At 42.2% G+C, this 27,665-nt stretch overlaps 1 protein-coding gene across 1 annotated transcript in view; it reads left to right on the top strand.

Moving 5' to 3' along the window:
- Window positions 1-27,665, top strand: part of LOC122803905 (serine/threonine-protein kinase MRCK beta-like) — a gene marked incomplete in the record, with an annotated part of 2,302,169 nt that overhangs the window by 1,222,596 nt on the left and 1,051,908 nt on the right. Inside the window, 1 exon segment of the mRNA XM_044073588.1 lies at window positions 17,646-17,779. Within this exon segment, the coding sequence (XP_043929523.1) occupies window positions 17,646-17,779 (134 nt within the window).

Raw genomic sequence — 27,665 nt, 5'->3', positions numbered from 1 at the left:
CATTCAAAAAGCAAGAAGGTACAAGGCCAAAGTAATCCTCATTGCTCCTTTCTGGCCCTGGCAAGTGTGATTCTCCTGCCTCTGGCCTCATCTACTACATCCTCCCTGAATGTTTGACTGCCGTCCAGATCTTCTGACTTACCCATGTGGGCAGCAACATCTGGACCCAGAGACACCAAAGCTAACCACGTGGTTCCTACAGTTTTCGAATACAAGAAACGTTTTCCTTAGTAAATAGAAGAGGCTTTTTGTCTGGGCAGATTCTAATGGGCTAGATTCCTTGTTTAGTTCATCTTCCTTCCATTCTAGACTTGTCAGATATTTTCCAAAAGGGATGTAGCTTTTCAACAAAGTGCAATTTGCTGCTAATTCTAGTTTTCATATTGGAAACAATCAGATGGCTATAGCTTCTCTAAAGATTTCAAAGGCTTTTTTGAATGGGACTTTCTTATTTATATCTCCCATAAGGGATACTATCCCTCTATGGGACATAACTATCATGCTTCAAGCATTAACAAAACCTCCCTTTGAACCAGCAGCTTCAGCAGACTTAGAATGTCTTTCTAAGAAGACAATTTTTTGGTGTCCATCACTTTCGCTAAAAGAATTTCCTAGTTACAAGTACTTTCTTGTAAACCTCTTTAGCTGATTTTCCATAATGATAGGGTGTCATTGAGAATGAATCCCATGTTCATGCCAAAAGTGGCATCTGAAATCAATATTAATCAAACCATTAATTTATCACTATTCTTCCCAAAAATTTCTAATAGAGGAAAATATATAGATATCTGCATCTGTTAGATGTTCACAGAAAGCTTTAATTTTATCTCCACATGACAGAAGATTTCAAGAAATCTAATCAGCTGTTTGTTGCTTTTTCTAGAGCAATTCTAGGCCAGAGAGTTTCTAAAGTTGCACTGTCAAGGTAGATGTAAGACTGCATACCCTTTGTCTACGAAAAATTGGGACTCTCTTAAAGTAAATAACCAAGAGTTCACTCAGCAAGGTCTATTGCTGCTGCTGCTACTTTTATGCATAAAGTTTCTGTAGATGAGTTCTGTGCTGCAGCAAGTTGGTCCATGGTTCAGGCATTCATTTCTAATTATAAGCTGGATGTACAATCAAGATCCTTTACATTCTTAGGCTCCACCATTGTCAGGAATATCCTTCCTTAACACCATTCTCAAGGATATTCTTCCTTGATACTTCCCAAGGTTTGTGGCAGCTAGCGAGTCTATTCCGGAGGGTTAATCAGACAAAAAATGATGTTGATACGAAAGTTTTGTACACATCATAATGATAGATTCAGGTTGTCTTCTTTTCACCTGGTTCAACAACATTCCCTCCTTTCCCCTTCCAAATTTCTCACCTGGTGCTCCTCTTTGATTGAAAGGACCTAGCTAGGAACCTTGTCATTACACAACTGCAGTTGATTGTTTTCTCCAGGTTATATTTTGGTATAGAATTTTAAGCATTATTGTTCATGAGATTATAAGAAATTTTATTTATTGATAAGTAGGCAAGCTCGATCTTGAGATATTTTGGAGAAAAAGAGGGTTTATGCTGAGCTTGGATCTGATAACCAAAAGTTAAACCAGATGAAAAGACGACAACATGGATCTGTTGTTATGGTGAGTATGTAACCTTTTGTTTTTTGCATGTCTACTTAACTTTTAAGTTAGAAAGTCCTAAAGATTTTCCATTCTTTCTGCTGATTTCCTTCCTCAGTACAGTCAGAGTGGAAGTGTGGGAGGGAGCTAGAGCTTTTGGAAGCTGGCTGGTTGTTGAGTTATGGACAAGACACAAACCATTGTAGCTTAAAGGCTACTGCATCATTGAGGAATTCAGACATCTACTATTATGGGTAAGTGCAGCTTAATCAACTGCACTTTTTTTGCAGATAAGATAAATTAAATAGCAAACCATTTCACCAACAGAACCCAGTCTATTAGTGTTGGAGGCACATACTCATCCAAAAGGGTAGTTACCAGCAGTGTACCCAAGGGGTTTGTATTGGAATTACTCCTCTTTGGTGTCTACTTCTCTGCATCATGGCTGGCACCAAGGGCCTGTACCTGACAAAATTTTCTGTTAATTGCAAACTTGGAGCTGTCATAAACACCTCAGCTGCTCATGAGACTCTCCAGGAGGGCTTAATGCTTACTAACAAGTGGTGCTTTAGACCACAGCCTCAAACTTATGTCAATAAATGCAGCATTATGTCCTTTTGCAAAACTGGACATCAGTGTTTTTATCACACAGGTAACACCCCCTAAAAGTTAACACTGTCATTTGGGACTAATGCATGTTCATTGGCAATGAACTGTCCTTTGACAACAGTGTTACCACTGTTAGGAAATCCTTTTACACAGCCAGACTAATCACCAGCAGTATGTCTTCTAGATCCAAGGGAGTCATCTTTTCCGTCTTCCTCCCTTATCAGTACAATTATAGCATGTAGTGTCTTCCTTGATATGTACTTAAACACATGACACAGCTCAAGAGGCCACAGTGTTTCCTTACTAAGACAATCAAGGGGATGTCCATTTTGAGCTACCTTGACTGTCTTAAAGCACTCTGACCGTTTTCCGTGCCCTAGCTGCTTTTGAGAGGGGATTTCTGCGTAGCCTGTAGAGTTTCAAAGGCTCCAGTCCTATACAACTTCCTTCACTTCCGCAAAACTAATAACACCCTAAACACCCACCCAAGAGATCTGAGCTTCCACTGCAGTGTAAATAGGGCCTGCTGGCATGAATAGGATTTATCACGGGGAATACCTCTTTTGTGGAATAAACTCCCCCTGGATGTAAAGCTTAATAGTTCCCTGACTCTTTTTAAGAGCAGCCTGGATGACTGGATGGCAGTAATAAGCACACACTGGTCTAACCCATCAAGCCCTTATGGAAAGGGGGTGTAGCTAGGTCCAAAGGAATACATCTTGTTGTGTGTGTGGCATTAATTCAAGTCTTGGTAAATTCAGTGTGAGACAGTATTGCTGAGATACAAGTGGTCCACCAGATAAACAGCTTAGTATTTACCTATGAATCTAGTCAACCCTGTTTTCAAGTTGAATAGAAAGACTGGGGACACTGAGGGATACATGCCCTTTATCCCTGGTGCAAGAATGCTGTGCATTGTTGAAATAAGATCTCATTCTGAGTGTGAGAACTCAAAAGATGAGTGTATAGAATCAGCACAGTGAGGCAGACCAAGTGACCAGCCCTCATCACAGTGCTCTCTTGGAGACCACTTATTAGGAAAGTATGCACTTGTCTCCCTTTTGATTTATAGCTTAAAGCGGCAAAAGTTATCGAAGTTTAGTTTTGTGATTTAAGTTGTACAGATCTTTATGCAGTGAGGGCAGGTACCGATTGGATGTTCTTCGTGTTTCACTGTTGAAGTCATCACACTTAGGTTATCTGCCTGCAGGTAGCCCTCAGTAGGCCCGAATACCAGAGTCTTAGTAGTTCTGCTGTCGCTTCTTCCATGACATCAGGTCATCAGGGGTTTAAAAACAGGGAGCCGACGCCATTACATCAGTCTTTCTTGCCGAGGAGGAGCCCAAAGCAGTTGGCAAGTGCCGGCCGGCTGCTACCTGAAATTAAAAAAGCACAATGGTAGTCTGGAGTCACTGATGGATGCACAATAAATGATATCCGAAGAAAAGTAACAAACTACTTTATTTGACCATTAGCTGGTAAAACATTTAGCGCTTTCATCCACATAAGTGGACTTCTTCAGAATGCCTTTTTACTGGCTGACAAAACTTTTTTTAAAAACTTTTTGGCGCCAATCCCTCCTCCAAGTCATAGTAGCTTAAAGCAACATTGTTCCAAAAAGTGACAATATATGCAATGCAAATTTTAAAATCAACCACGTATAGAACTGTCATGAACAACATAAAACAAAATGCATTAAGCTAAACTAAACAAACCTAACGATCTTAACATACACGTCATAAAAATATTTAATGTAATGTCTATATATCATATTACTAACCTAATGAAAGTTAAATATTAAAAGTGAACTGTAAAAATAGCTGTAAAAACACTATAAAGTTCCGTAGGCATGGAAATAATACCCTATATGAAGTAAAAATCTACTAAAATGAAAAATCCCGTGGGTGTTCCTCAATAAATATATCCTGGTATTGTTTAAAAAGTAATCTAATAAGCGATTATAAACAAGATGACATCTCATAATATGTTTTCATACAACGTATACTAACGTAGTTCCAATATAGGTTTAATAATAAAAAAAGTCATTCAATCTTGGTTTTCTTCCAGCATCCGTGAAAATTTGCCATATAACTTCTTTTTTTTACTTAATATGGCTTTATAATTTCCACCTATAGGTTCCGTTTTTCACTTGGTCTATAATAGCAAATTTAAACACGTGCTTTTCACCATATTCAAATATGTGTCTGCTTAAAGCATTGTTCATGTCATTTGTCTTCATACAATATAGATGTTCATAAATACGTTTTCTAAAGAAACGTTCAGTTTTTCCAATGTAGGAAGCTGAACATGAAACACATTTGGCCAGGTAAATAATATTTTTTGTATTACAGTTACCCCGTTTAAATTTAATAACCGTCCTATTAACATTATCTAAAATAATATTGTCCATTTGTAGTATAGCATGGCATTAATTACATGAACCACATTTTTTTGTACTACCATAAATGCTAACGTCACGGGTGGTAGAAAATGTTTGCTCCACTTTCTTTTTTATATTAGGACCTGTTTTTATACAAATATCGGGAAGTCCCCTACCATGTTACTTCATCTTCTATAAGTAACAAATTCCAATTGTTTCTAATAATTTTTTTAATAAATTCTACATATGGTGAATATTCCAAAATGCAGGCTCTCCCAAATTTGTTAGTTTCAACAGATAGTTCTTTGTTATTATTAAACTCTCTACCTAATAATGGGGGGAATTTTTTACCCCATTCTTTCACTACATACCTAGAGATGTTGAGCATCAATTCTAGGTATCCCCTCATTTTAAACATATCTTGAATATGCTCAATCGCTCTCAAAACATCATTGTACTCAGACGTCATACGGGCCCCCCGAATACATTGACCTTTATAAATACTTTTCATCATCTTACGCGGGTGGCAACTAGTGAATTCTAAATAGCTGTTCGAGAACGTCTTTTTCCTATAGATATTGGATTTAAAACCAGTTTTCGTCTTAGAAATATAAATGTCCAAATAGGCTATACCCTCATCATTAAATGTAAATATAAATTTCAAAAAAGTACTAGAGTTATTCAAATACTTAATGAAAGAATTAAAACTTTGCTCATCTCCTTTCCATAATATGAACATATCATCCAAATAACGCGAATAATAAATAACTTCTTTATAACATTCACAAGTAAAAAAAATGGGTAGTTTCCCATTCTAACATGACTAAATTAGTGTATATGGGAGGGCAAGTCGCTCCCATAGCTACGCCCCTTACTTGTTTAAAATTCTCCCCTTCAAAGTGGATGTAATGATGGTCCAAAACAAGTGACATAAGTTCCATAATAACTAAAATTCTATCCCATTCTAAACCTGAATATTTGGAAAGACTGTTACAAAAATATTCTAATCCATCTTCTTTTGGTATACTAGAAAATAAATCGACAACGTCAGTGGTAATAAATGTACAATCCTCAGACCATTTGTCATCAGTCAATTTTGCTAAAAATGACCAAGAATCTTTGACCAGATGTACAATATTTTCATAGATGGGTTTAAGCCATCTGTCTATAAGAACACCAAGGGGATAAATCTTAGATTGATTACCCGAAACTATAGGACGAAAGGGGGGGGCTGTTCTATATTTTTATGTATCTTAGGAATCCCTACGATACTTGCTAATGTAGGATGTTCTACCTTTAAAAAATCATACGTATCCTTAGTAATACGTTGGTCAAGCAGTAATTCCTCTATACACATGTCTATATGCTTGTAACCTATATTTTTTTGTAACAGTCTTTCCAAATATTCAGGTTTAGAATGGGATAGATTTTTAGTTATTATGGAACTTATGTCACTTGTTTTGGACCACAATTACATCCACTTTGAAGGGGAGAATTTTAAACAAGAGGCGTAGCTATGGGAGCGGCTTGCGCTCCCATATACGCTAATTTAGTTATGTTAGAATGGGAAACTACCCATTTTTTTACTTGTGAATATTATAAAGAAGTTATTTATTATTCGCGTTATTTGGATGATATGTTCATGTTATGGAAAGGAGATAAGCAAAGTTTTAATTCTTTCATAAAGTATTTGAATACCTCTAGTACTTTTTGAAATTTACATTTACATTTAATGATAAGGGTATAGCCTATTTGGATATTTATATTTCTAAGACGAAAACTGGTTTTAAATCCAATATCTATAGGAAAAAGACTTTCTTGAACAGCTATTTAGAATTCACTAGTTGTCACCCGCGTAAGATGATGAAAAGTATTTATAAAGGTCAATGTATTCGGGGGGCCCGTATGACGTCTGAGTACAATGACGTTTTGAGAGAGATTGAGCATATTCAAGATATTTTTAAAATGAGGGGGTACCCAGAATTGATGCTTAATAACATCTCTAGGTATGTAGTGAAAGAATGGGGTAAAAAATTCCCCCCATTATTAGGTAGAGAGTTTAATAATAACAAAGAACTACCTGTTGAAACTAACAAATTCGGGAGAGCCTGCATTTTGGAATATTCACCATATGTAGAATTTATTAAAAAAATTATTAGAAACAATTGGAATTTGTTACTTATAGACGATGAAGTAAGTAACATGGTAGGGACTTCCCCGATATTTGTATACAAAACAGGTCCTAATATAAAAAAGAAAGCAGAGCAAACATTTTCTACCACCCGTGATGTTAGCATTTATGGTAGTACAAAAAAATGTTCATGTAATCAATGCCACGCTATACTACAAATGGACAATATTATTTTAGGTAATGTTAATAGGACGGTTATTAAATTTAAATGGGGTAACTGTAATACAAAAATATTATTTACCTGGCCAAATGTGTTTCATGTTCAGCTTTTTACATTGGAAAAACTGAACGTTTCTTTAGAAAACGTTTTTATGACCATCTGTATTGTATTAAGACCAATGACATGAACAATGCTTTAAGAAGACACATATTTGAATATGGTGAAAAGCATGCATTTAAATTTGCTATTATAGACCAAGTGAAAACGGAACCTATAGGTGGAAATTGTAAAGCCATATTAAGTAAAAAAGAAGTTATATGGCAAATTTTCACGGATGCTGGAAGAAAACCAGGATCGAATGACTTTTTTACTATTAAACCTATATTGGAATTACGTTCGTATATGTTGTATGAAAACATATTATGAGACGTCATCTTGTTTATAATCGCTTATTAGATTACTTTTTGAACAATAATAGGATATATTTATTGAGGAACACCCACGGGATTTTTCATTTTAGTAGATTTTTACTTCATATAGGGTATTATTTCCATGCCTACAGAATTTTATAGTATTTTTACAGCTATTTTTACAGTTCACTTTTAATATTTAACTTTCATTAGGTTAGTAATATGATATATAGACATTACATTAAATATTTTTATGACGTCTATGTTAAGATTGTTAGGTCTGTTTAGTTTAATGCATTTTGTTTTATGTTCATGACAGTTCTATATGTGGTTGATTTTAAAATTTGCATTGCATATATTGTCACTTTTTGGAACAATGTTGCTTTAAGCTACTATGACTTGGAGGAGGGATTGGCGCCAAAATGTTTTTAAAAAAAGTTTTGTCAGCCAGTAAAAAGGCATTCTGAAGAAGTCCACTTAATGTGGATGAAAGCGCTAAATGTTTTACCAGCTAACGGTCAAATAAAGTAGTTTACTTTTCTTCGGATATCATTTTTGTGCATCCATCAGTGACTCCAGCCTACCATTGTGCTTTTTTACTTCCGTTTTACTTTTACTTCTGTTGTCGTTCTGGCTGGCGTTTTTTTAGTGCTACCTGAAATTTTCATTTTTCGAGTTGATAATCCTGACGTCTTCTATAAAGCTAAGTACTCCATTGGGGATCCTTTTTTCTTGCCCTAACCGATGTCAGAAAAAGTTAACAATTGTCTTGCCTGTGGAAAGCAAATACCTCACAGAGATTTTCATTCTTACTGCGTCACCTGTTTAGGCCCAGACCACGACGTTACTCACTGTCGATTTTGTGCCATAAACGCTCGAACCATTCGTCGTCGGGCTATTTTTGTTGCTAAATTCTTTCGCTCTCAATCTACGTATTCCGAAATGGCTTTGGTAAGCCATCCGACTACCGATCTTCCAAAAAAACATAAGGATAAAGACAGAGACAGACTGCATAAGTCCAAAACTGCCAATGATGCTTTTGTTAAGCTAGTCGCCAGTCCGCCGGTACTCAGTGAGGTGCCTTTGCACCCCCTAATGCCCGCTTCTGTGGATTCGCAGGCCTCTGCTGAGACCCATTCGGAGTCTGGTATGCCACAAGATGCTTCTTCGACTATGGAACCAGCGGATATCTCTACCTTGGATGGGTCCGGAGCCGCTGTGCATGCACCAGCTTCTGAGGGTGTTTTCTGACCTACCGATGTTCGAATCAAACTGACGACTTCTTTTTTAGCCAAAACTACCGAGTTTCTTAGGCCCAGAATACGCACTACGCCTAGAAAACCAACAACCAAAATGCATGCACAGGCCCTCATGCCACAAAAACAAATGCTTAGAATGGCTGAAGACCTTATAATGCTAATTAGGGGAAGCTAGCCTTCCCCTGCTAAGAGAAAAGGGAAGCCAGCCTTCCCTTTCTAAGAGACAAAGAATTCAGTTGCCTTCATATTCTACACACCAGGAGTCTGATGACTCTGACCTTTTTGATTATCTGGGCATGCCCTTATCAGCCTATGAGGATTCAGATGCAGTGGAATCCATTCCCTCTGCCTCCCTCCAGAGGATTTTTCTTTTGTTGAAACCTTGCATACTTTAAGAGAGCAATTCCATTGGGAATGCCAAGACTATCCTCAGTCCAAAAAGAGACACAGAGAATTTTTAGAGCTACCTCAGCACAAGCCTTTAGCTATCCCTCCTGTCCTGGATGTTGTGGATGATGTTTTCATGGCATCCAGTCTTATTCCAGACACCTTATCTCCGGCCCCTAGGAAATCTGACAGGTACTACCGAGTACCTGATTCCCACAAGTTTCTTTTCAAGAATCCTACTGCTGATCCAGAGATAATTTCCCAGAGACCTAAAGGTATTAAGGCTACTACAGCCAAAAATCTTACCCCTTCAGACAGGGATTCCAGAGCTTTAGACAGATGGGGTAAGAAGGTATATACCTCTGCAACTCCTGCTATCAGGGCATTGAATTGCCAGTTTCACATGCTGAAGTACCAGCAACATGTTATGGAACTCATTAAACAAAAAATGGTAATATTTCCAGTTTGTGCAGAAAATAAAGATTTGCAAGAGCTTATGCATTCTGCAAACCAAGTTAGTAAGCATACCTTGCAGTGTGGTTTTGATGCCCTAGAAGTATCTTGCAGAGCTGCAGTCACTGGCTCTGTACTGAGAAGACATGCTTGGCTGAAGGAGCAGACCTTGCCAGATCATGTCAAATCCAAATTACTAGATGCTCCTTTAAATAAGGACGTTTTGTTTGGCACCAAAGCAGAAGTTGTGCTTAAAAAGATGGAAGAAAAAGCTAAATCTATGAAAACTGTTAAAGAAGTCTTACAAGTGCAACCACCTTGATTCAGTAGGCATTGCCTTTCAAAACACTGGTCCTTTCAATCCCCCTCCAGGCCTCCCGAAACAAGACCCAGGGGAAACAGACCACCCAGATTTACAGTCTCAGGGTATGCAGAGATCTAAGCAATGGATTGCTCCCACCCCTAAAACAGGGAGTGGTAAGCCACCTCCCTATAGAAAAAGTTCACAATGACTTCTCATCTCTGCTTCCCAGCCCTGCCCAATTGCTTGTGGCCCTAGGAGGAAAACTTGCCCTTCATGCAAAAAACTGGATGTCCATCACTTAGAACCGATGGGTCCGCAACATTGTATCCCAGGGGTACAAATTTTATTTCCATTTACTGCCATCCCCAAGCGGGTTTCCAGACCTTCTTCCAAACCAGTGGGCAGATGCTCAAAACCAAGTTTTTTCCCTTCTCAACATCAGAGCTATTCAGCCAGTTCCAGTAGAACAAAGGGGTCAGGGTTTCAACTCCAGACTATTCCTGGTACACAGGAAAGAGGGCTCTTCGCACCCAATCCTGAATCTTTCAGTTCTCAACACCTTCCTGGTGGTCTCAAAATTCAAGATGCTTACCCTGCAACAGCTTCTCCCTATGCTAGCCAAAGATGCCTGATTAGCCACCCTAGACTTAAAAGAAGCTTCTCTGCACATCCGCATCATGGAATCATGCAGGAAATGTCTACGTTTCAGGGCAGGATCTATGCATTATCAGTTCTCTGCACATTCCTTTGGCTTGTCTACTGTGCCCAGGGTATTCACAAAATGCCTGGCTCCAGCCATTGCATACTGCAGGCAGAGAAATATCCAAATTTACCCGTAATTGGACAACTGCCTAATTCAGGCGGACAGCCAGGAATTGCTGCTTCATCACCTGCCATTTGTAAAAAGCCTTCTCACTTCATTGGGGTACACCATCAACAAAAAGAAATCACAGCCGGTGCCCAGTCAAAAGATTGTGTTCCTGGGAGCAAGCTTGGACACAACTTCCCAGATGGCATTTTTCACTTCAGAAAAACAGGTCTATCTGACAGACTACTTCAAGCAAATGGCCACCAGAACCCAGCTAACTGCAAGAAAAATACTGCAAGCCCTAGGGTTCATGGCCTCATGTATTCTGCTAATTCCATATGCAAGACTGCATATGAGGAAACTTCAGTGGTACTTAAAAGTCTTTGGTACCAACATTCTCAAGACTTGGAAACAGTCATTCCTATCATACCTTGTCTGAGGGCAGAGTTCCTTTGGTGGGCAGAAGCATGCAACCACAACAATGGACTGAATTTTACTGTATCCCATGCTGCCCAAACCTTGACCACAGACGCATCAGACTATGCATGGGGGGCCCACATGGCTGGCAGATGCATTCAGGGCCACTGGAGCCCAAGCCAAATTCTCCTGCACATCAGCCAAAAGGAGATGCTAGCTGTACAGAATGCTCTGACAGCTTTCAGATACCTAATCCTTCTAGGACAACTGCTGATAAAAACAGACAACACCATAGTTGTGTGGTATATAAACAAGCAGGGGGGAACCCATTCTTACCCACTCTGCAGGTTAGCCATGACTCTGTGGAGCACAGCTTTGGAAAACCAAGTCCATCTACAAGTTCAATTCCTGCCAGGCAAACAAAATTCACTGGCAGACGACTTGAGCAGAAATCTCCCAGACTCACACAAGTGGAAATTGGAGCCCAGCACCTTCATCCTTCTGATCCAGAGGTGGGGGACCCCAGAGGTGGATCTCTTTGCCTCCCCTCACAACCACCAGTTAAGCAAATTCTGCACCAGGAACCCTCACAGCAGGATCTGGAAGGTGGAAGCCCTATCCTTTCAATGTGAAAACCTCTCAATCTATGCCTTTCCCCCTCTGCCCCTTCTCTCACGAGTACTACTCAAGATAAAAGAAGACAGGCCAAGGACAATTCTGATTGCCCCGGACTGGCCATGCCAGCACTGGTACCCACTCCTGCGCAGCCTGACAACGGTGCCATCCTGGCATCTACACCAGACTCCCCTACCCAGCTGTCAAAGCAGGAGGGACAGATTTTGCATCCACAATTGCAAACCCTAAATCTTGCAGCCTGAATTATTCCTTAAATGCTTCACCAGCAACCCTAAGTAAACAGGTGCTGGATATCATTCTTGAAACTAGAAGGCCTGGTACTAGGAAATCCTATGCGGAAAAATGGAAAAGATATTGTTCTTGAATTCATTCTAAAGGAAAGGACACAGCAGTGCCCTCCTTTCCTCTAATCCTGAATTACCTAGCAGAACGACTCCACAGAGGCCTATTCTTCTCCTCCATTAAGATTCATGCCTCTGCCATTTCGGCTCATTACAATACTGAGCCACCTCTAATTTCTCATCCTCTCATCAAACAGTTCCTGAGAGGGGCTAACAACTTAAGGCCGCCAAGGAGAGCACCCACCCCTGCTTGGGACCTTAACTTTGTACTGGAAAAGCTCACACTTCTCCCTTTTGAACCTACTGCTTCAGCACGGTTAAAATTCCTTTCTTGGAAAACAGCCTTGCTTCTAGCAATCACTTTAGCTAGAAGAGTGTCTGAGCTACAGGCACTGATGGCTGTGGAACTCTTTATGATCTTCCATGCTGACAGGGTTGCCCTCAGGACTAACCCGTCCTTTATGCCTAAGGTGGTGTCCAGTGTGGCCCTAAACCAATCCATCCATTTGCCAACCTTCTTCCCTAACCTCCAGAATAAAGGGGAAAGGATCCTGCACTCCTTGGATGTGCACAGCAGCTCAGGTTCTACCTTGATGGGACTAAGCCCTTCAGAAAATCTGACCAGCTGCTAGTCAGCTTTTCAACAGGGGCAGAGAGGGCAAGGCCATTTCTAAACAAACCATTTCCAAATGGATAGCACACTACATTCATTTTTGCTATAAGCACCATGGAAAACCAACCACTAAGGAGGTCAGAACACATAGGGCTACTTCTACCTCTACAGCATTTCTCAGGAGAGTCCATACCAGGGAAATTCTGGAAGCTGCAACCTGGAGTTCTGTACACACCTTCTCCAAGCATTACCATTTGCCTATCTTTTCCAAATCCAGGGCAGGATTTGCTACAGCAGCCTTGCAGGGCCTACTAGCCAGCCCCAACTCTTCTTGACTGCCTCCACCCTTCCTCAGCTTTGGGAATCAACCCAAGTGTGACGACTGGAACAGTGAAACACAAAGAACATAGCAGAGTTATGTACACTTACCATAAATGTAGATGTTCGAGTATATTCACTGTTGCAGTCCTGGTTTCCTTCCCTCCCGCCCCCTGGATTTTCATCGTGTTATACTGCTGCAGTCACCACACTTGGGTTATCCTGCCATCAGGCGGTCCCACAGTCGGCCGAATCCCAAAGTCTTGGTCCGGTGTCGGTTGTCGTTGCTTCTTCCCTGACGTCAGTGCGACAGGGGGATAAAAGAGGCAGCCGACGCCATTTTCTTCAGTCTTTCTTGCCGCGCGGTGCCCGAAGCAGAAGCAGTCCAAGTGCCGGTCGGCTAGCTCCTGAGATTTTCAAATTGAATTTCAGCCCGAAGTCTTCTCTAAAGCTAAGTACCCCATTGGGGAATCTTTTCTTGCCTCAGACCGATGTCAGACAAAGTTAATAATTACATTTCTTGTGGGAAGCAAATACCTCATAAGGATTTTCATTCTTATTGTATTCCTTGCCTAGGCCCAGACCACGACGTCTCTGGTTGTCGGTTTTGTGCTAGGCTCAACAAACGTACAATCAAGCGTCGGGCAGATTTCGCTCGACACTATTTTGGCAGAAGATTTAATTATAGCATGTCGTCGGAACAACCGACATCAGCAATGATTAAAAAACGCAAGGATAAGGACAGGCAACCAAGGCCAAGACCAGATACCGAGGCCTCAGCAAGGCCTGCCGCCGGTTCTCCGGTTTTCAGCGAGGTGCCTACGCAGCCCGACTACCGCAGATTTAGAAATTCTGATGGCCTCCCAGACCGAATCAGCTGGGCCTCAGGAGCCAGTTCCATCTCACCCCTCGGACACCAACCCCGACGGTGATCCGGAGATTTTGGACAGGCCTTCGGTTTCTGATGGTGTCTTCAAACTGACAACTATCTCTATTAAGCCTTATGCTAAACTTAAAGCCCCCTTAAAAGTTAGGAAACCGGGTCCACAGTCCCCCCCCACAGGCCCCTATGCCTAAAAAACAGATGCTTAAGATGGCTGAGGATTTAATTACCCTTATTAGGGGTTCACATCCCCCCTCCTGACAAAAGGCCTAGACTGGAGGAAGATTATCCTTCCTCTGACCAAGCATCCATTTCCTCAGCGAACTCTGAGGACCAGGATTATTCCTTCCCTCCTTATGAAGACCCAGATGCTGAAGAGTCCATTCCCTCTGTCTTCCCCCCCTGAAGACTATTCTTTTGGGGAAACTTTACACACCATGAAGGAACACTTCCACTGGGAAGGCCAAGATTACTCTGACTCTAAGAAAAGAATCTGTGAGTTGTTTCTTCTCCCACAGCATAGACCCCTTGCAATTCCTCCAGTTTTAGACATTTTGGATGATGTTTACACCGAATCTAGTCTAAACCCAGATTCCTTAACCTACTGCACCAGCTAAACCAGACAGATACTACTGAGTTCCTGATTCTCATAAGTTTCTATATAAAAGCCCTGTTGCAGACCCCAAAACCATTTCCCAGGGTTCCAAAGGGGTTAAGGCCTCTACTGCTAAGAATCCTCTACCTTCTGAAAGAGATTCCAGAGCATTAGAAAGATGGGGGAAGAAAGTGTATACGTCTGCCACTTTGGCCGTGAGGGCCTTAAACTGCCAATTCCACATGCTAAAATACCAGCAGTACTTGATTACACAGTTAAAGCAGAAAATGATCCCTCAGACAGATCAACCTGATTTCAAAGAGATGCAGGATTTGCTGCATGCAGCAGAACAGGTGGGAAAGCATACCTTACAGTGTGGTTTTGATTCATTGGAAGCCTCATGTAGAGCAGCTGTCTTACCTCCAGCAAACCAAACTATGACAACAGATTCTTCAGACTACGCCTGGGGAGCACACATGGCAGGACAGTGCATACAGGGCAAATGGTCCGCAAAACAAATGCATCTACACATCAACCAAAAGGAGATGCTAGCTGTACAGCCTTCAAGGACCTCTTGCATCCAGGACAACTACTAATAAGGACAGACAACACCACAGTTATGTGGTACATAAACAAATAGGGAGGAACACACTCCTACCCTATATGCAGACAGGCAATGACCTTGTGGAACACAGCATTGACTTTCCAAGTACAACTGCAAGCACAATTCCTGCCAGGAAAGGAAAACATATTGGCAGATGAATTAAGCAGAAATTTGGCAGATCCTCACGAGTGGAGACTACACCAACAAGTATTTTCAATGATAACTCAAAGGTGGGGACTCCCAGACATAGATCTATTTGCCTCCCTCAACAATTGCCAACTACAGAAATTTTGCACAAGGACTTATCATTCCCTAGCCTGGAAAGTGGACGCCCTATCATTCAGTTGGACAGCATTGACAGTCTCTGCCTTCCCACCACTATCTCTCTTGACCAAGGTATTACTGAAAGTCAGATCAGAGAGACCTCAAATGATCCTCATTGCTCCAGACTGGCCACCTCATCACTGGTACCCATTACTAAGGACCTTGACTCACAGCCCTCCATGGATCTTCAATTCCCACTTCTGTTGACTCAGCAAAACTCTCAGATCCTTCACAGTCAGCTCAGGACTTTAAATTTAGCTGCATGGAGAATACCTTGAATTATCAATCAACACTTCTCTCAAAGGACGTCCTGAATGTCATTTTGGAGGCCAGCAGGCCCAGCACCAGAAAAACTTACTCGGACAAATGGAAAAGATTTTGTGCATGGAACCAGGCTAAAGGCCAAAATCCTTGGATACCAAACATTCCTCAAATACTGCAATACTTAACTGAGATGCTACACAAAGGCCTTTCTTTCTCATCCATTAAGATCCATGCTTCAGCCATTTCAGCTCAATATAATACGGATCCTCCCATATTCTCACACCCTTTACTAAGGCAGTTTCTCAGAGAGGCTAAGAATATAAGACCCCCCAGAAAACCCCCAACGCCAGCTTGGGACCTCAACTTCGTTTTAGAAAAATTAACACTGCCTCTTTTCGAACCAGCCTTCTCAGCAGAACTACAATACTTGTCATGGAAAACAGCTCTGTTGCTGGCTATCACCTCAGCACGCAGGGTCTCAGAACTACAGGCACTTATGGCAGTGGAACCTTTCATCATTTTCCATCAGGACAGAGTCTCTTTACGAACTAACCCTACCTTTATGCCAAAAGTAGTATCCAGTGTGGCTTTGAATCAGACCATTCATTTATCTACCTTTTATCCGAACCCTCAGAATAAAGGAGAAAGACCCCCTCACTCTTTGGACCTTCACAGACAGCTACGTTACTATTTGGATAAGACAAAGACCCTCAGAAAAACTGACTAACTCTTTGTATCCTATGCTGCAGGTTCACAAGGAAAGGCTATTTCAAAACAGACCATCTCCAAATGGATAGCACATTGTATCCGCTTTTGCTACTCGCACCATGGGAAAGCAGTGCCTGTTAATATTAGGTCCCATTCTACCAGGGCTACAGCAACCTCAGCAGCCTTTATCAGGGGGGTTCCAAACAAGGACATTCTGGAGGCAGCTACTTGGAGTTCAGTGCACACCTTTACCAAGCACTACCACCTTCCATTATACTCAAAAATCAGAGCTGGCTTTGCCTCTGCAGTTCTGCAGGGCATCCTAGCTTCACCTAACCCAGTTTAGTACCAGCCACCCATCCATAGCTTTGGGATTCAACCCAAGTGTGATGACTGCAGCAGTATAACACGATGAACATAGTACAGTTTTGTACCTACCATAAATGTAGATGTTCGAGTGTATATACTGCTGCAGTCCAGGTAACCCTCCCACCACCCCCCCTACATACCAGGGTGTTAGTTATTACTCCATGTACAATCAGTATTTTGGATGCATGTCTATATGGTGTATTTGCTAACAGCTAATACTATTGTTTATCTACTAAGGTATTTCTGCATAGTTATTTGTATTGCCTTCCTAGTTGGGGGCACCTGACATCTGGGGCAAGAAAAACTGAAGAAAATGGCGTCTGCTGCCTCTTTTATCCCCCTGTCGCACTGACGTCAGGGAAGAAGTGACGACAACCGATGCCGGACCAAGACTTTGGGATTCGGCTGACTGCGGGACTGCCTGACGGCAGGATAACCCAAGTGTGATGCCTACAGCAGTATATACACTCGAACATCTACATTTATGGTAGGTACAAAACTGTACTTTTTCTCTATCTTTCTATCTCTCCTCTCTATGGCTATTCCTAATGGTGTTGGTATTTACTTTTTACTGGTGGTGGTTTCCACACCATGTACTAGCTCCCAATTTGGGGGCTCCTGACATTTGGGCAAGAAAAACAGATGTAATGGCGTCGGCTGCCTGTTTTTATACCCCTGATTACCTGACGTCATGGAAGAAGTGACCGCATCTGACGCAGAAATACTAAGACTCTGGTATTTGGGCTGATTGAGGGCTTACCTGCAGCCAGATAACCCAAGTGTGATGACTGCAACAGTGAATACATTCGAACATCTAAATTTATGGTAAGTGTACACAACTGTACTTTCTTATCACGTATTAATATTCATTTGTAATAGAAGTTTCTAACTGTGGTGTATAATAAATGAACTAGTTATAAAATGTTTGGTTTTCATCTCTTTCTGAAGATAAAACTATTGTATGATTTTTTAAATTACTAGATTTTTTTCTTTTATTAATAGATTCTGATCGTTTAGAACAGCAACTTGAAGATGCAGTAACACTTCGACAGGAATATGAAAATGTCACCAACAAATTAAAAGCACTCGAAAAGCAAAGTAAAGCACTTAAGCAAGAAAAAGAAGATACTTACAAGGTTTCTGAGATAATTTATTACTTTCAAGTTTAGTTAACCTTACATTTTGGTACACCAATAAGATGACAAGCCACGGTGTAAGTTACTTTGAAGTACCAATTCACAATTTAAAGCTGTATGTTGTTAATTATTTAAGGCTGTTCAGTAAATTCATATTTATGTTCTTTAGAAAAGTTCAGCACCTTCTTAATGAAGACATAAACATTTATTGTGCGCTATGCACATTTAATATGAGCTTTACAGCTGATAAACTGTCAACATCTGATGCTCTCAAATGTTCTCCACTCTAAACACTACAGCCATTTATGTTTGGCAAGAGACGTTTTTCTTCATTTCTTTCTGCAACATTCTGTTGCACTAACCCTGTAGATGATTGCGCTTGCACATTGTAGTTCAGTGTTATCTGGCCTGGAGAGAGACGAGCAGCTGTCATTCTTGTATTTTCCATTGACATTTCCAAGGGTGCTGCATGGCTAATATAAAGCATATCATTTAAATCAGTGCTTATCTTCGTCTGGGTTATTTTCTGCACTGTATTTCATCCTACTAACTACAGTGCTAATCTTCATCTGGGTTATTTTCTGCACTGTAGTTAGTAGGATGAAATAACATAAGAATGAAGTGTTTCCTTTTGACATAAAATTTTCCCACATTCTCCGTTATCATATTGTGTGATTCTGTGCCCCTGATATAACCAGACCAAAGCGTCTGAGCTTCAATGAAAGTAAGAGTAATGTCTAGTGGGTTATATCCAGTTAATGGATTCATCTCAATCTAGAATTTGTTCATGGTAGCGTAGTTGTGGTCATCATTCTCAAGACATGAACTGTGCTGTATGAAACTCCTGGAAGACCCACCCACAGTTTATCTCCTTGACCCTTATTTACTCCCGGGCATTATTCCATCTCATGCTTTTGCTTGTGGCTTGGCCTAGCCTTAATTTTCAGTCCCCATGCAGGAAAAAAAAAACATTGTAAGTCGTTCTTAAACTGAAGTTCACCTATAAAGAAGTATGATTCCTGACACCAGAATCACACCATCTGCAAGGGGTTTCTGATTCTAAAACTTTAAAAACTCACTTCTTCGGAGAACTTTACTCCTTACACAGTACAGAGCTTATTTAGACAAACTCTAGACAGCATGACTGCTTAACACTGTATAATGCAGATTGTAGAATTTTCTGCTTGCCTGTCTGAACTTCAGGTTATTAAACTTCAGCTGTCACCTCCTATTGACAAAGAAGGTAGCAGCCATCACCTCCCTTTAGCCACATCATTCACATAGCCGAGGATGTCAGTAAACTTAACAGACCTTCATTTCTCTGTAGTACTGCATAGTTGCCTTCTGTAAAACTGCATTTCTCATCATGTATCAGAATAGTTTTTTCCGTGTTCTAGCTTCATCTTAGGGCATGTGTTAAAACGATGTTTCTTTAAATGCTTTTCTAACTTGAGGTGATTTTTTTGCCATTGTCAGGAACATTTTAACTCTTGTTAAACATTATACGAAAATCCTCTCTTTCATTAATTGATAAAATGAAAGATTAGAATTCTTTGCCCATCAAACCATCTCCAGCAGATAGGTCCAGATTGTGCACATCAGCCTGCAGCTGTTCCTTGGTTCTTCATGTAATAATCTCTGAAAAACATGCTCTTCAGTTATGGATTATAGTTTTTGCTGCATGCCTTTCTAAAATCAATCTGTTTGTCAGTGAGTGATGCTTTCATTGGTAGTTTCAGCATAAGCACTAGCATAGCCTTTGTAGCCTCCACTAATGTCGAGGCCTGAAAACTCCCAGCTTATAGCATCAGCCATAATTAGCCTTTTCTTTGTTATAGAGCAGTCACAGTAGATTAAAATAAAAATCACCTACATGAATCCACTTATTTGCTACTCCAGTCACTACTGACCTTTTATATACTTTTGCACATGATATTTTTACCAGATAGCCCATCACAGTTTTACCAGTCAAGATCCTTTTGAAAAGGACTTTCAGCAATTATGGTCTCATTTTATTGTCTCACTAGCTTTCTTATTTGTAGAAGACCTAGTTTTTGCTTGTCCTATAGACTTGCCTTTCTGTCCACTTCATGTAGATCTGATTGATGATGAGCATATGCCTCTTTGTTGCCTTTTGAGGACAACTCCTTCACCGAGTCTTTTGCACATGTGGAGGTAATGTCAAGTTCACTTTCCAAACATAGTCTTCAAGACGAAGGTTGGCAACTTCATTTAAGATACCAGTACAGACTGATGCTGTGGATGATCCTGCAATTATGTGAATCCTTTTAGAATGTAATGGACTACACATGAAACATGTGCATAGTATAGTCATAGACCATCGGAAGACTGATATCTACCAGTCTCAATGTAACAGCCTAGATGTGTCGGGGAGTCCATTATTAGACTTGGTGATAGTATTAGTAATATGGAACAAATTCATGTCACAGCATCTAGGAACCTCAGTCACTAGGTTAGAGACACTTGGATCACAGTTAGACTTGTAAAGTATTTTTTGTATGCTGTTCTTATGCAGTTTGTTCATACCTTGTATTTCCTGATCTAGGAAGACTACTACGTTTGTGCTGGACTAGAGTATGGACACCATACAGAAGGTGAAATATACATGGAGGAGGTGCATTTGGATTGCCAGTTGCATTCTGTTTGTACTAGTGGACATCTACAAAATTTAATACATGTATGATGCTGTGGGTTTTGTGAATAGAGCAGTCTCAGGTCATAAGGTCTTCAGCTTACCAGTTTTACCTTTTACTCGAAGATAAGCCATATGGATTTTACCTATCATAAAATGTGTATATTTTTGAGGAAATGTCCAGAATTTTATCTCTAGTAGTAAAAGATAGAAAGGTGCTGTTAGGGTTTTCTTCACCATAAGTCAATGTTTCAGTCTGGATTTTCCCCCGTTTCTCCCCTCCCACATTGTAACACTGTAGTTCTTTTCCACAGATGGTTGAAATGCACTAACTTCAGATTTTTAAAAACAGTTTTACACTGATTTTCTTTTTAAAAAATTTTTAATTGTTTTATTTTAAGCATATTTTTAGTTTTATCAAGTTAACATGAGATGTTATGTAGTCCAATCTCACCTTCATTTTTACCCGTGGGTTCGGAGCCAAACCTCGGCTCCAACTCAGCCATACTCTAACTCAAAGTCTTCAATTGGCTCATGGCTAAGAGGTCTATTCCCCAGATCTCATTTGCTGCTTGTTAAGTTCAGACGTGGTCTCGCTTTTGGCCGTGGCTAAGTATGTTGTTTATAAAATTTTTATAAACTTTTGACTTGTTGTTGCTCAAAAAAGCTATTTTCATAGCTCTTTGTTTGTGGTAGTGGTATTTTACCGCCTGTATTTGTTTCTCTGGCTGTTTTTTGTGCCCTTGTCTGGCTGTTTATGTATCCCGTTCGTCTTCTTTTCCCCATGGGCTAGGCCCATTTAAGTTAGAGGACCTAGTCCTCCCCATTGTTTCTGTGTGGTTTTTGGTTTGGTGCTCCGTTCTGTCAGAGTTTAGTGTTGTGTCTGGCTAGTGGTGCTTTCCTGCCTTTGTTTCCCCAGGCTAAGCCCATTTAAGTTACAGGACCTAGTCCTCCCTGTTGTTTTTCCCGCCGGTTTCTTGGCCATTTGAGTTAGAGGATGTATTTCTTGTTAGTTGGGTCTAGTGCATGTACGTATTTATTCCTTTCAGCATGTCCAAGGATCCTAAGGAACACAGGCCTTCGGACTTTAAAAAGTGTGTTGAATGCAGCAATAAAATGTCTTTAACTGATGGGCACTCTATGTGCGTGTACTGCTTGGGGGCTGTTCACCTCCAAGAGTCCTGCTTGTTTTGTTATTCCTTCAGTCCCCGTGTGCTACAGAAGAGGAAGAACAAGCTCATTTTGAAGGGACTGCTTAAACACTCCTTTGAGGAAGACTTGACTAAGTCTTCCAGTGTATTACCCTCTCCAGCTAAAAAGGACAAAAAGACTTCCAAGAAGCACTCTTTGGCTTTGTCTGTGTCTTCGAAGCCGCCAGAGAAAGTGGCTAGAACAGCTTCTCCTTCTTCGGTTCCATTGCCATCGGTGTTGAAAGAAGGTAGTCTCTTGACTAGGTCCGTGTTGGTTCCCAGCCTTTCGGAGCCGGTCACGGATATTTTGCTTCGGAGCCAGTCTCCAGTTTTTCGGGTTCTCCTTCATGCAAGTCCCCTTCTGTAGGGAGAACCAGATCTCCTACTTTATCTTCCAGGTCTTCCAGGACCCTTTCTGATGAGGACGTTGATAGGGTGGGGAAGAAACTGCTTCAGTTATCGGTGTTGGCCAAATTGATTTTGGCTCCGACTCATTTGGCTCCGGAGCCTATGGCCTCTTCATCCTTTGTTGTTCCTCCTCCGAGCCTTTCTCAGCCTTCGGAGCTAGAGTTGTTGGTTCTGTCGGGTGCCATTAGGTCGGTTCCAGTAGCCTCGCCTGGCCTCTCGTTTCCGATTTCCGCTCCGACCCCTTTGGCTCTGTCCACGGGGTTGAGGGTCCACAGTTCTCCGGTCAGACTCGAGGGGGAGGGATCGGATCGATCTTCGTCTGTTCCGAGCCTTCCTCTCGGTGCTTCAACTAGAGTGAGCTTGGACCCATCTGCTTCGGACCTCATCTCTTCAGCGCCAAGGGCTACTACTGTTTCCCCTACAGTTAGTCAGCCTTCAGAGCCAGGGGAATCGGGCTTTGAGGCTATGAGGACTGTGCTGGCCAGGTCGCTAGCTGCATCCTACGGCACTGATACTCTGCCCCCTCCAGCACCAGTGTCAGTTTTGATTCACGCTCTATCCTTAGGCAGCTGAGAACCTAAGCTTCAGGATACCTCCATGAGTGGTCCCCAACTTTCTGACGTCTCCCCAGAGTTTTTGCCTGAGGAGCCCGCCAGAAAGAGATTGTGTAAGAGGAAACACCTTGACTCCCCGGATGAGTCTCTCACGTCGGACACCGACCTTGAGGAGTCAGAGGGGTCTCCCAAGTCATCTTCTGAAGATATCTCTTTTTCAGATATCCTGGAGATCTTGAAGCAGAGAGGTGGCTGGCCCTCCAAACTCCCTTCTGATGAGGAGTCTGTGTTCCTGAAGGCTTTCGGGGGTCAACCCTCTGCCTTTTGGGTTTCTCCCCCTTTTGATGAGTTATTAGACCTTGTCTGTCGAAAGGTGTGAGAAACTTCTGACACTGTGGAACCGGTCCCAAGGAGACCCAATAAGTTTTTGTCCGCCCCTCTGATAAGGAGTATCTATCTAAAGGCGTTCCCATAGATGCCATGGTGGTGGCAGCGGACACCAAGAAGGAACTTGCTGAAACTTTGTCTACTGTCCATCTGCCTAACAAGGAGTCCCGGGTCATGGACAGGTATGGCAAGCGTGTCTTTACCTCAGCGGCCTTTACACTGCGATCGCTGAACTACTTGACGCATTTTACGAGGCTCCAGAGAGATCTCCTAAAAGAGCTAGGAGATTATCTACAGGGTAACATTTCTGATGCCGTGGCACAGAAGGTCAATGCACAGATGTCTACCTTAAATTCCCTTAACAACTCCTCCATGAGGCTGATCTCATATGCAGCCAACGGAGAGACTATGGCTGCGGGTTCCGGAGTCTCTCTCAGGAGACACTCCTGGATGCACCTGTGCAATTTCGCAGAGGCCTTCAAGTCTACGTTCACCACTGCCCCATTTGATGGTTCATCGTTGTTTGGTGCCAAGGTGAAGGACACTCTCACTAGCTGCGGGCAGGAAGGAAAAACCCTGTCTGCCGTGGGAGTCTGTATTTCCATGCCTTCTAGACCTTACCACAAGGGCCAGAAGGGTGGAAGATGTGGTTCAGGAAGTCGCAGAGGTTTTTTCAGGGCGCACAGAGTGATTCCCCCTCCGGAGGCAGGGGAAGGGGTGAAAATTCAGGTAGATGCTGCCCTAGAGGCAAAGGAGGCCCGCGTAACCAGGGGTACCGTGATTCCTTTCATGGTTCTCCCTACCAGCGCTGCTGAAGGGAGGCCTGACTGTTCGTCTCTGGAGCCGGTCGGGGGGGGGGTCGCATTTCTTTATACCCAGAAGCCTGGCAAGAAGTCACCCAAGACAAGCGGGTATTAAAATAATTTCCAGAGGTTATCATATTCCTTTCTCTTCTCCTCCCCCGCCATCCAAGAGAATCCCAGATGTTACACCCAGTCACAGGTATTCCTCAACTTTAGAAATAAGAAAGTTGCCTTCAAAGGGAGCCATCCAGCCTGCCCCCGCAGACCAAGTAGGATTAGGGACTTACTCCAGATTCTTTTTGGTGCCGAAAAGAACAGGGGACCTGAGACCCATCTTGGATCTCAGCCGATTGAACTTTCATGTACAAAAGTCCAAGTTCCGCATGGTCACCGTACAGTCAATACTCCCTCTGTTAGGGAAAGATGTGTGGATGTGCTCCATCGACCTCAAAGATGCTTACTACCATATCAAGATGGACAGGGCATTGAGAAGTCATTTATGCTTCCGGCTGGGAGACAGTCATTTTCAGTTTCGTGCTCTGCCCTTTGGTCTCACCACAGCCCCCCAGGGTGTTCACCAAATGCATGGCAGTGTTAACGGCTCACTTGAGACATCAGGGATTCCAAGTGTTTCTCTACCTGGATGACTGGCTCCTTTCTGCCACCACCAGGCATCTACTGTTACAGATTAGGGACGCCACCATTACACTGTGCCAATGGTTAGGAATTACTCTAAATTGGAAAAAATCTGCCTTGTTGCCCTCGCAGCGTGTCACTTTTATTGGCGCCGAACTAGATTCTGTGCTCATGAGGGCCTTCTTACCAGAGGTGAGAATTCAGGCTTTCCAACAGCAGGTCTACACCTTACTACCATTGAGAAAGGTCAGGGGAAAAGTGGTCCTGAAGTTATTAGGGACCATGGCTGCCACAATCATGCTAGTTCCCCTTGCCAGACTACACATAAGGGTTCTTCAGTGGCTGCTTTTCTCCCAGTGGTCACTGCAGCATCTCCCACTCTCCCATTTTATTCTGTTTACGAACACGTGCAAGCAGGATCTATGCTGGTGGCTTCAGGCCAGCAATCTCAACATGGGCAAGCACTTTGTCCCATCTTCTCCAGTTGCCACGGTCACCACAGATACATCCCAGATCGGGTGGGGGGGCATTATCTTGGCAGGACTGTCCAAGGCACAAGGCAGGATCACGAGACCCATTTACATATGAATGACTTGGAGATGAAAGCAGTGCTATTAGCATTGCAAGCACTTCAGAGCTCTCTCCTTCTAGGGACAATTGCAATCCACCCAGACAACACGTCAGTAGTGTGGTACCTGAACAAACCGGGAGGAACCAAATCATACCCCCTTTTCAGAGAAGCACTTTGAGTCTTCCCAGCGCTTTCTAGTTGCAACCCATATACCAGGGAAGTCCAACGTGATTGCCACAGACTGAGCAGAGCTTTCCTAATGCCTCACGAGTGGTCCCTGAACAATTATATTGTGGATGAGATATTCCACAGATGGAGTCAGCCTTGCTGCGATCTATTTGCCAGCCCCCTCAATGCCAAATGCAGCAACTACTTCACCCTTATTCCCCCGGAGGGGAAGACACCCAGGGACGATCTGGCTCACGATTGGCCCTCCTGTCTTCTCTATGCCTTTCCACTATTACCTTTGATATCAAAGGTCATTCAGAAAGCACAGTATTTGGGGAGCAAAATGATCCTCATTGCCCCACACTGGCCTTGTCAGATTTGGTTTCCCTTCCTTCAACCCTATCTAATGGACCAGCCCTGGATTCTGGACCCAGTTCCAGATCTGCTGAGTCATATGTCAGGACAGTTCCATCCCTCCATCCAGACCCTCAGGTTGACAGCTTGGCTGCTCCAGTTCCATTCTTAGTCAGGCTTCATGATATTTCCCCAGAAGTGGTCCATATTCTATCATTTTCCCACAAGCCTTCTACCAGGAAGATTTATTCCAGTAAATGGAAGAGATTTTCTATTTGGACCCATGAGAGACATATTGATCCTTGTACAGCGCCTGTTTGGGCAATACTGGAATTTCTTTCTCAACTGTTTAGTCAGGGTTCAGCTGCGGCAACCATTAAAGGGCAATTGGCAGCAATTTCTACTTTTCACGTGGCTAATGAGCCCAACCTTATGGCTCATAGGCTTTATAGGTCTTTTATGAGAGGGACATTGTTACTCCGACCTCCAGTCTTAGATCCAGTGATGCCATGGGACCTCAGTTTTGTACTACAGAAGCTCACCTCAACTCCCTTTGAGCCCACAGCTACGTGTGACATTAAATTCTTGTCATGGAAGACAGTATTTGGTAGCCATAACTTCAGCTAGGCGGGTCTCTGATCTCCAAGCATTATCGATTAGGTCACCTTATTTGGTGTTCCACAAAGATAGGGTCTCCTTAAGAACCAATCCTTCCTTTGTTCCAAAGGTTTCCTCTGTTGTCAATATCAACCAATCCATTGAGTTGCCTGTGTTTTTTCCTGAATTCTCCAACAAGACAGAATTTAAGTTTCATCAGCTGGATGTTCACAGACAATTGCGTTCCTGTTTGCATAGGACAAAAGATTTCAGGAAATCAGATAAAATGTTTGTCTTGTTTTCAGACACTAGACCTGGGGTTCCGGTTTCTAAGATAACCTTGTCTCGCTGGATCTCCGATTGCATCTCATTTATTTATGCTTCCAATGGCAAAGAATTACAAATGAAGGCTCATTCTACACGTTGTGTGGCTACCTCAACTGCGTTTCAGGCTAGGATGTCTATGGATGATATTTATGCTGCAGCAGCATGGGCTTCGCCTCACACTTTTGTTAGTCACTACAAATTAGATCTGGTCTCTAGAGGCAGATCTTCCTTTGGTTCCATGGTGCTCAAGAGTATTTTTCACAATGCCACCCAAGATCAAGGTGCTAGGGATGCTGTCCCATGGGTAAGAATGAAGGCGAGATTCGACTACATAACATCAAGAAGTTATGTACTCACCATAACGTTCGATGTATGTAGTCCATCTTGTCTTACATTTTTACTAACCCTCCCTCCTTCCCCCTCCTGGAGGACCTGGAGATATTGTCTCTAGGTATCAGTAGTCCTTTCTGTTGGGGTTCTTCTTCTTCTCAGTGTGTATGTGTGTGAGGTTGCAGCAAACAAGATCTGGGGAATAGTCCTGTTGTACAATGGGATACCTCTTAGCCACGAGCCAATTGAAGACTTCGAGCTAGAGTATGGCAGAGTCAGAGCTGAGGTTCGGCTCCAAACCCACGGGTAAGAATGTAAGGAGAGATGGACTACATACATCGAACGTTATGGTGAGTACATAACTTCTTGTTTTCATTCTGTAGATTTGCTAAGACTATCTTTTTCATAAATGTAGGTGCAACCAAAGTGACCTCACAAGATAAGCATTTCCTTTGCATGCATTGCTTGGATCTATCCATAAGACTGACGCTTAGAAATTTTGTAAAATGCTGTTTCCAAATGGTAAAGGGTGATGCTAGAGGAGTTGTAGAGGAGCTTTCCTCAGTGGTTTTCTGACAAATCAGAGCTTCAAAACAGTCCTAGAGAGCCATTTTCCTCCTTACTGTTTAATTTTGAAAAGAAGCCATGTAGAGATGTGTGTTAATTGGGAGGTCATTGTTCTAGGTATTTTTGTCCCCTGTGCATCTCAACATCTGTCAATAGTTGACTTGTTATTAAAAGATACATCAAGAGTCTGTCAAGCTCGACTGCAATTAGGGATATAGACAGTAGGGGACTGCAATCTATTGGAGAAAACTGGCAAAGCAACCAAGGTATTGGGAAGAAATAACTAGAGGGGAAAGGTAATTGACTGGGAAGAGGCCAATACTTTATTTGGATTGCAGGGT

The sequence above is a fragment of the Protopterus annectens genome, chromosome 6.part0 (genome assembly GCF_019279795.1).
Source record: "Protopterus annectens isolate FY-2018-M chromosome 6.part0, PAN1.0, whole genome shotgun sequence".
Taxonomy (NCBI): domain Eukaryota; kingdom Metazoa; phylum Chordata; order Ceratodontiformes; family Protopteridae; genus Protopterus; species Protopterus annectens.
Note: the sequence above shows the minus strand (reverse complement) of the source record. Positions and strands in the feature narration are given on the sequence as shown.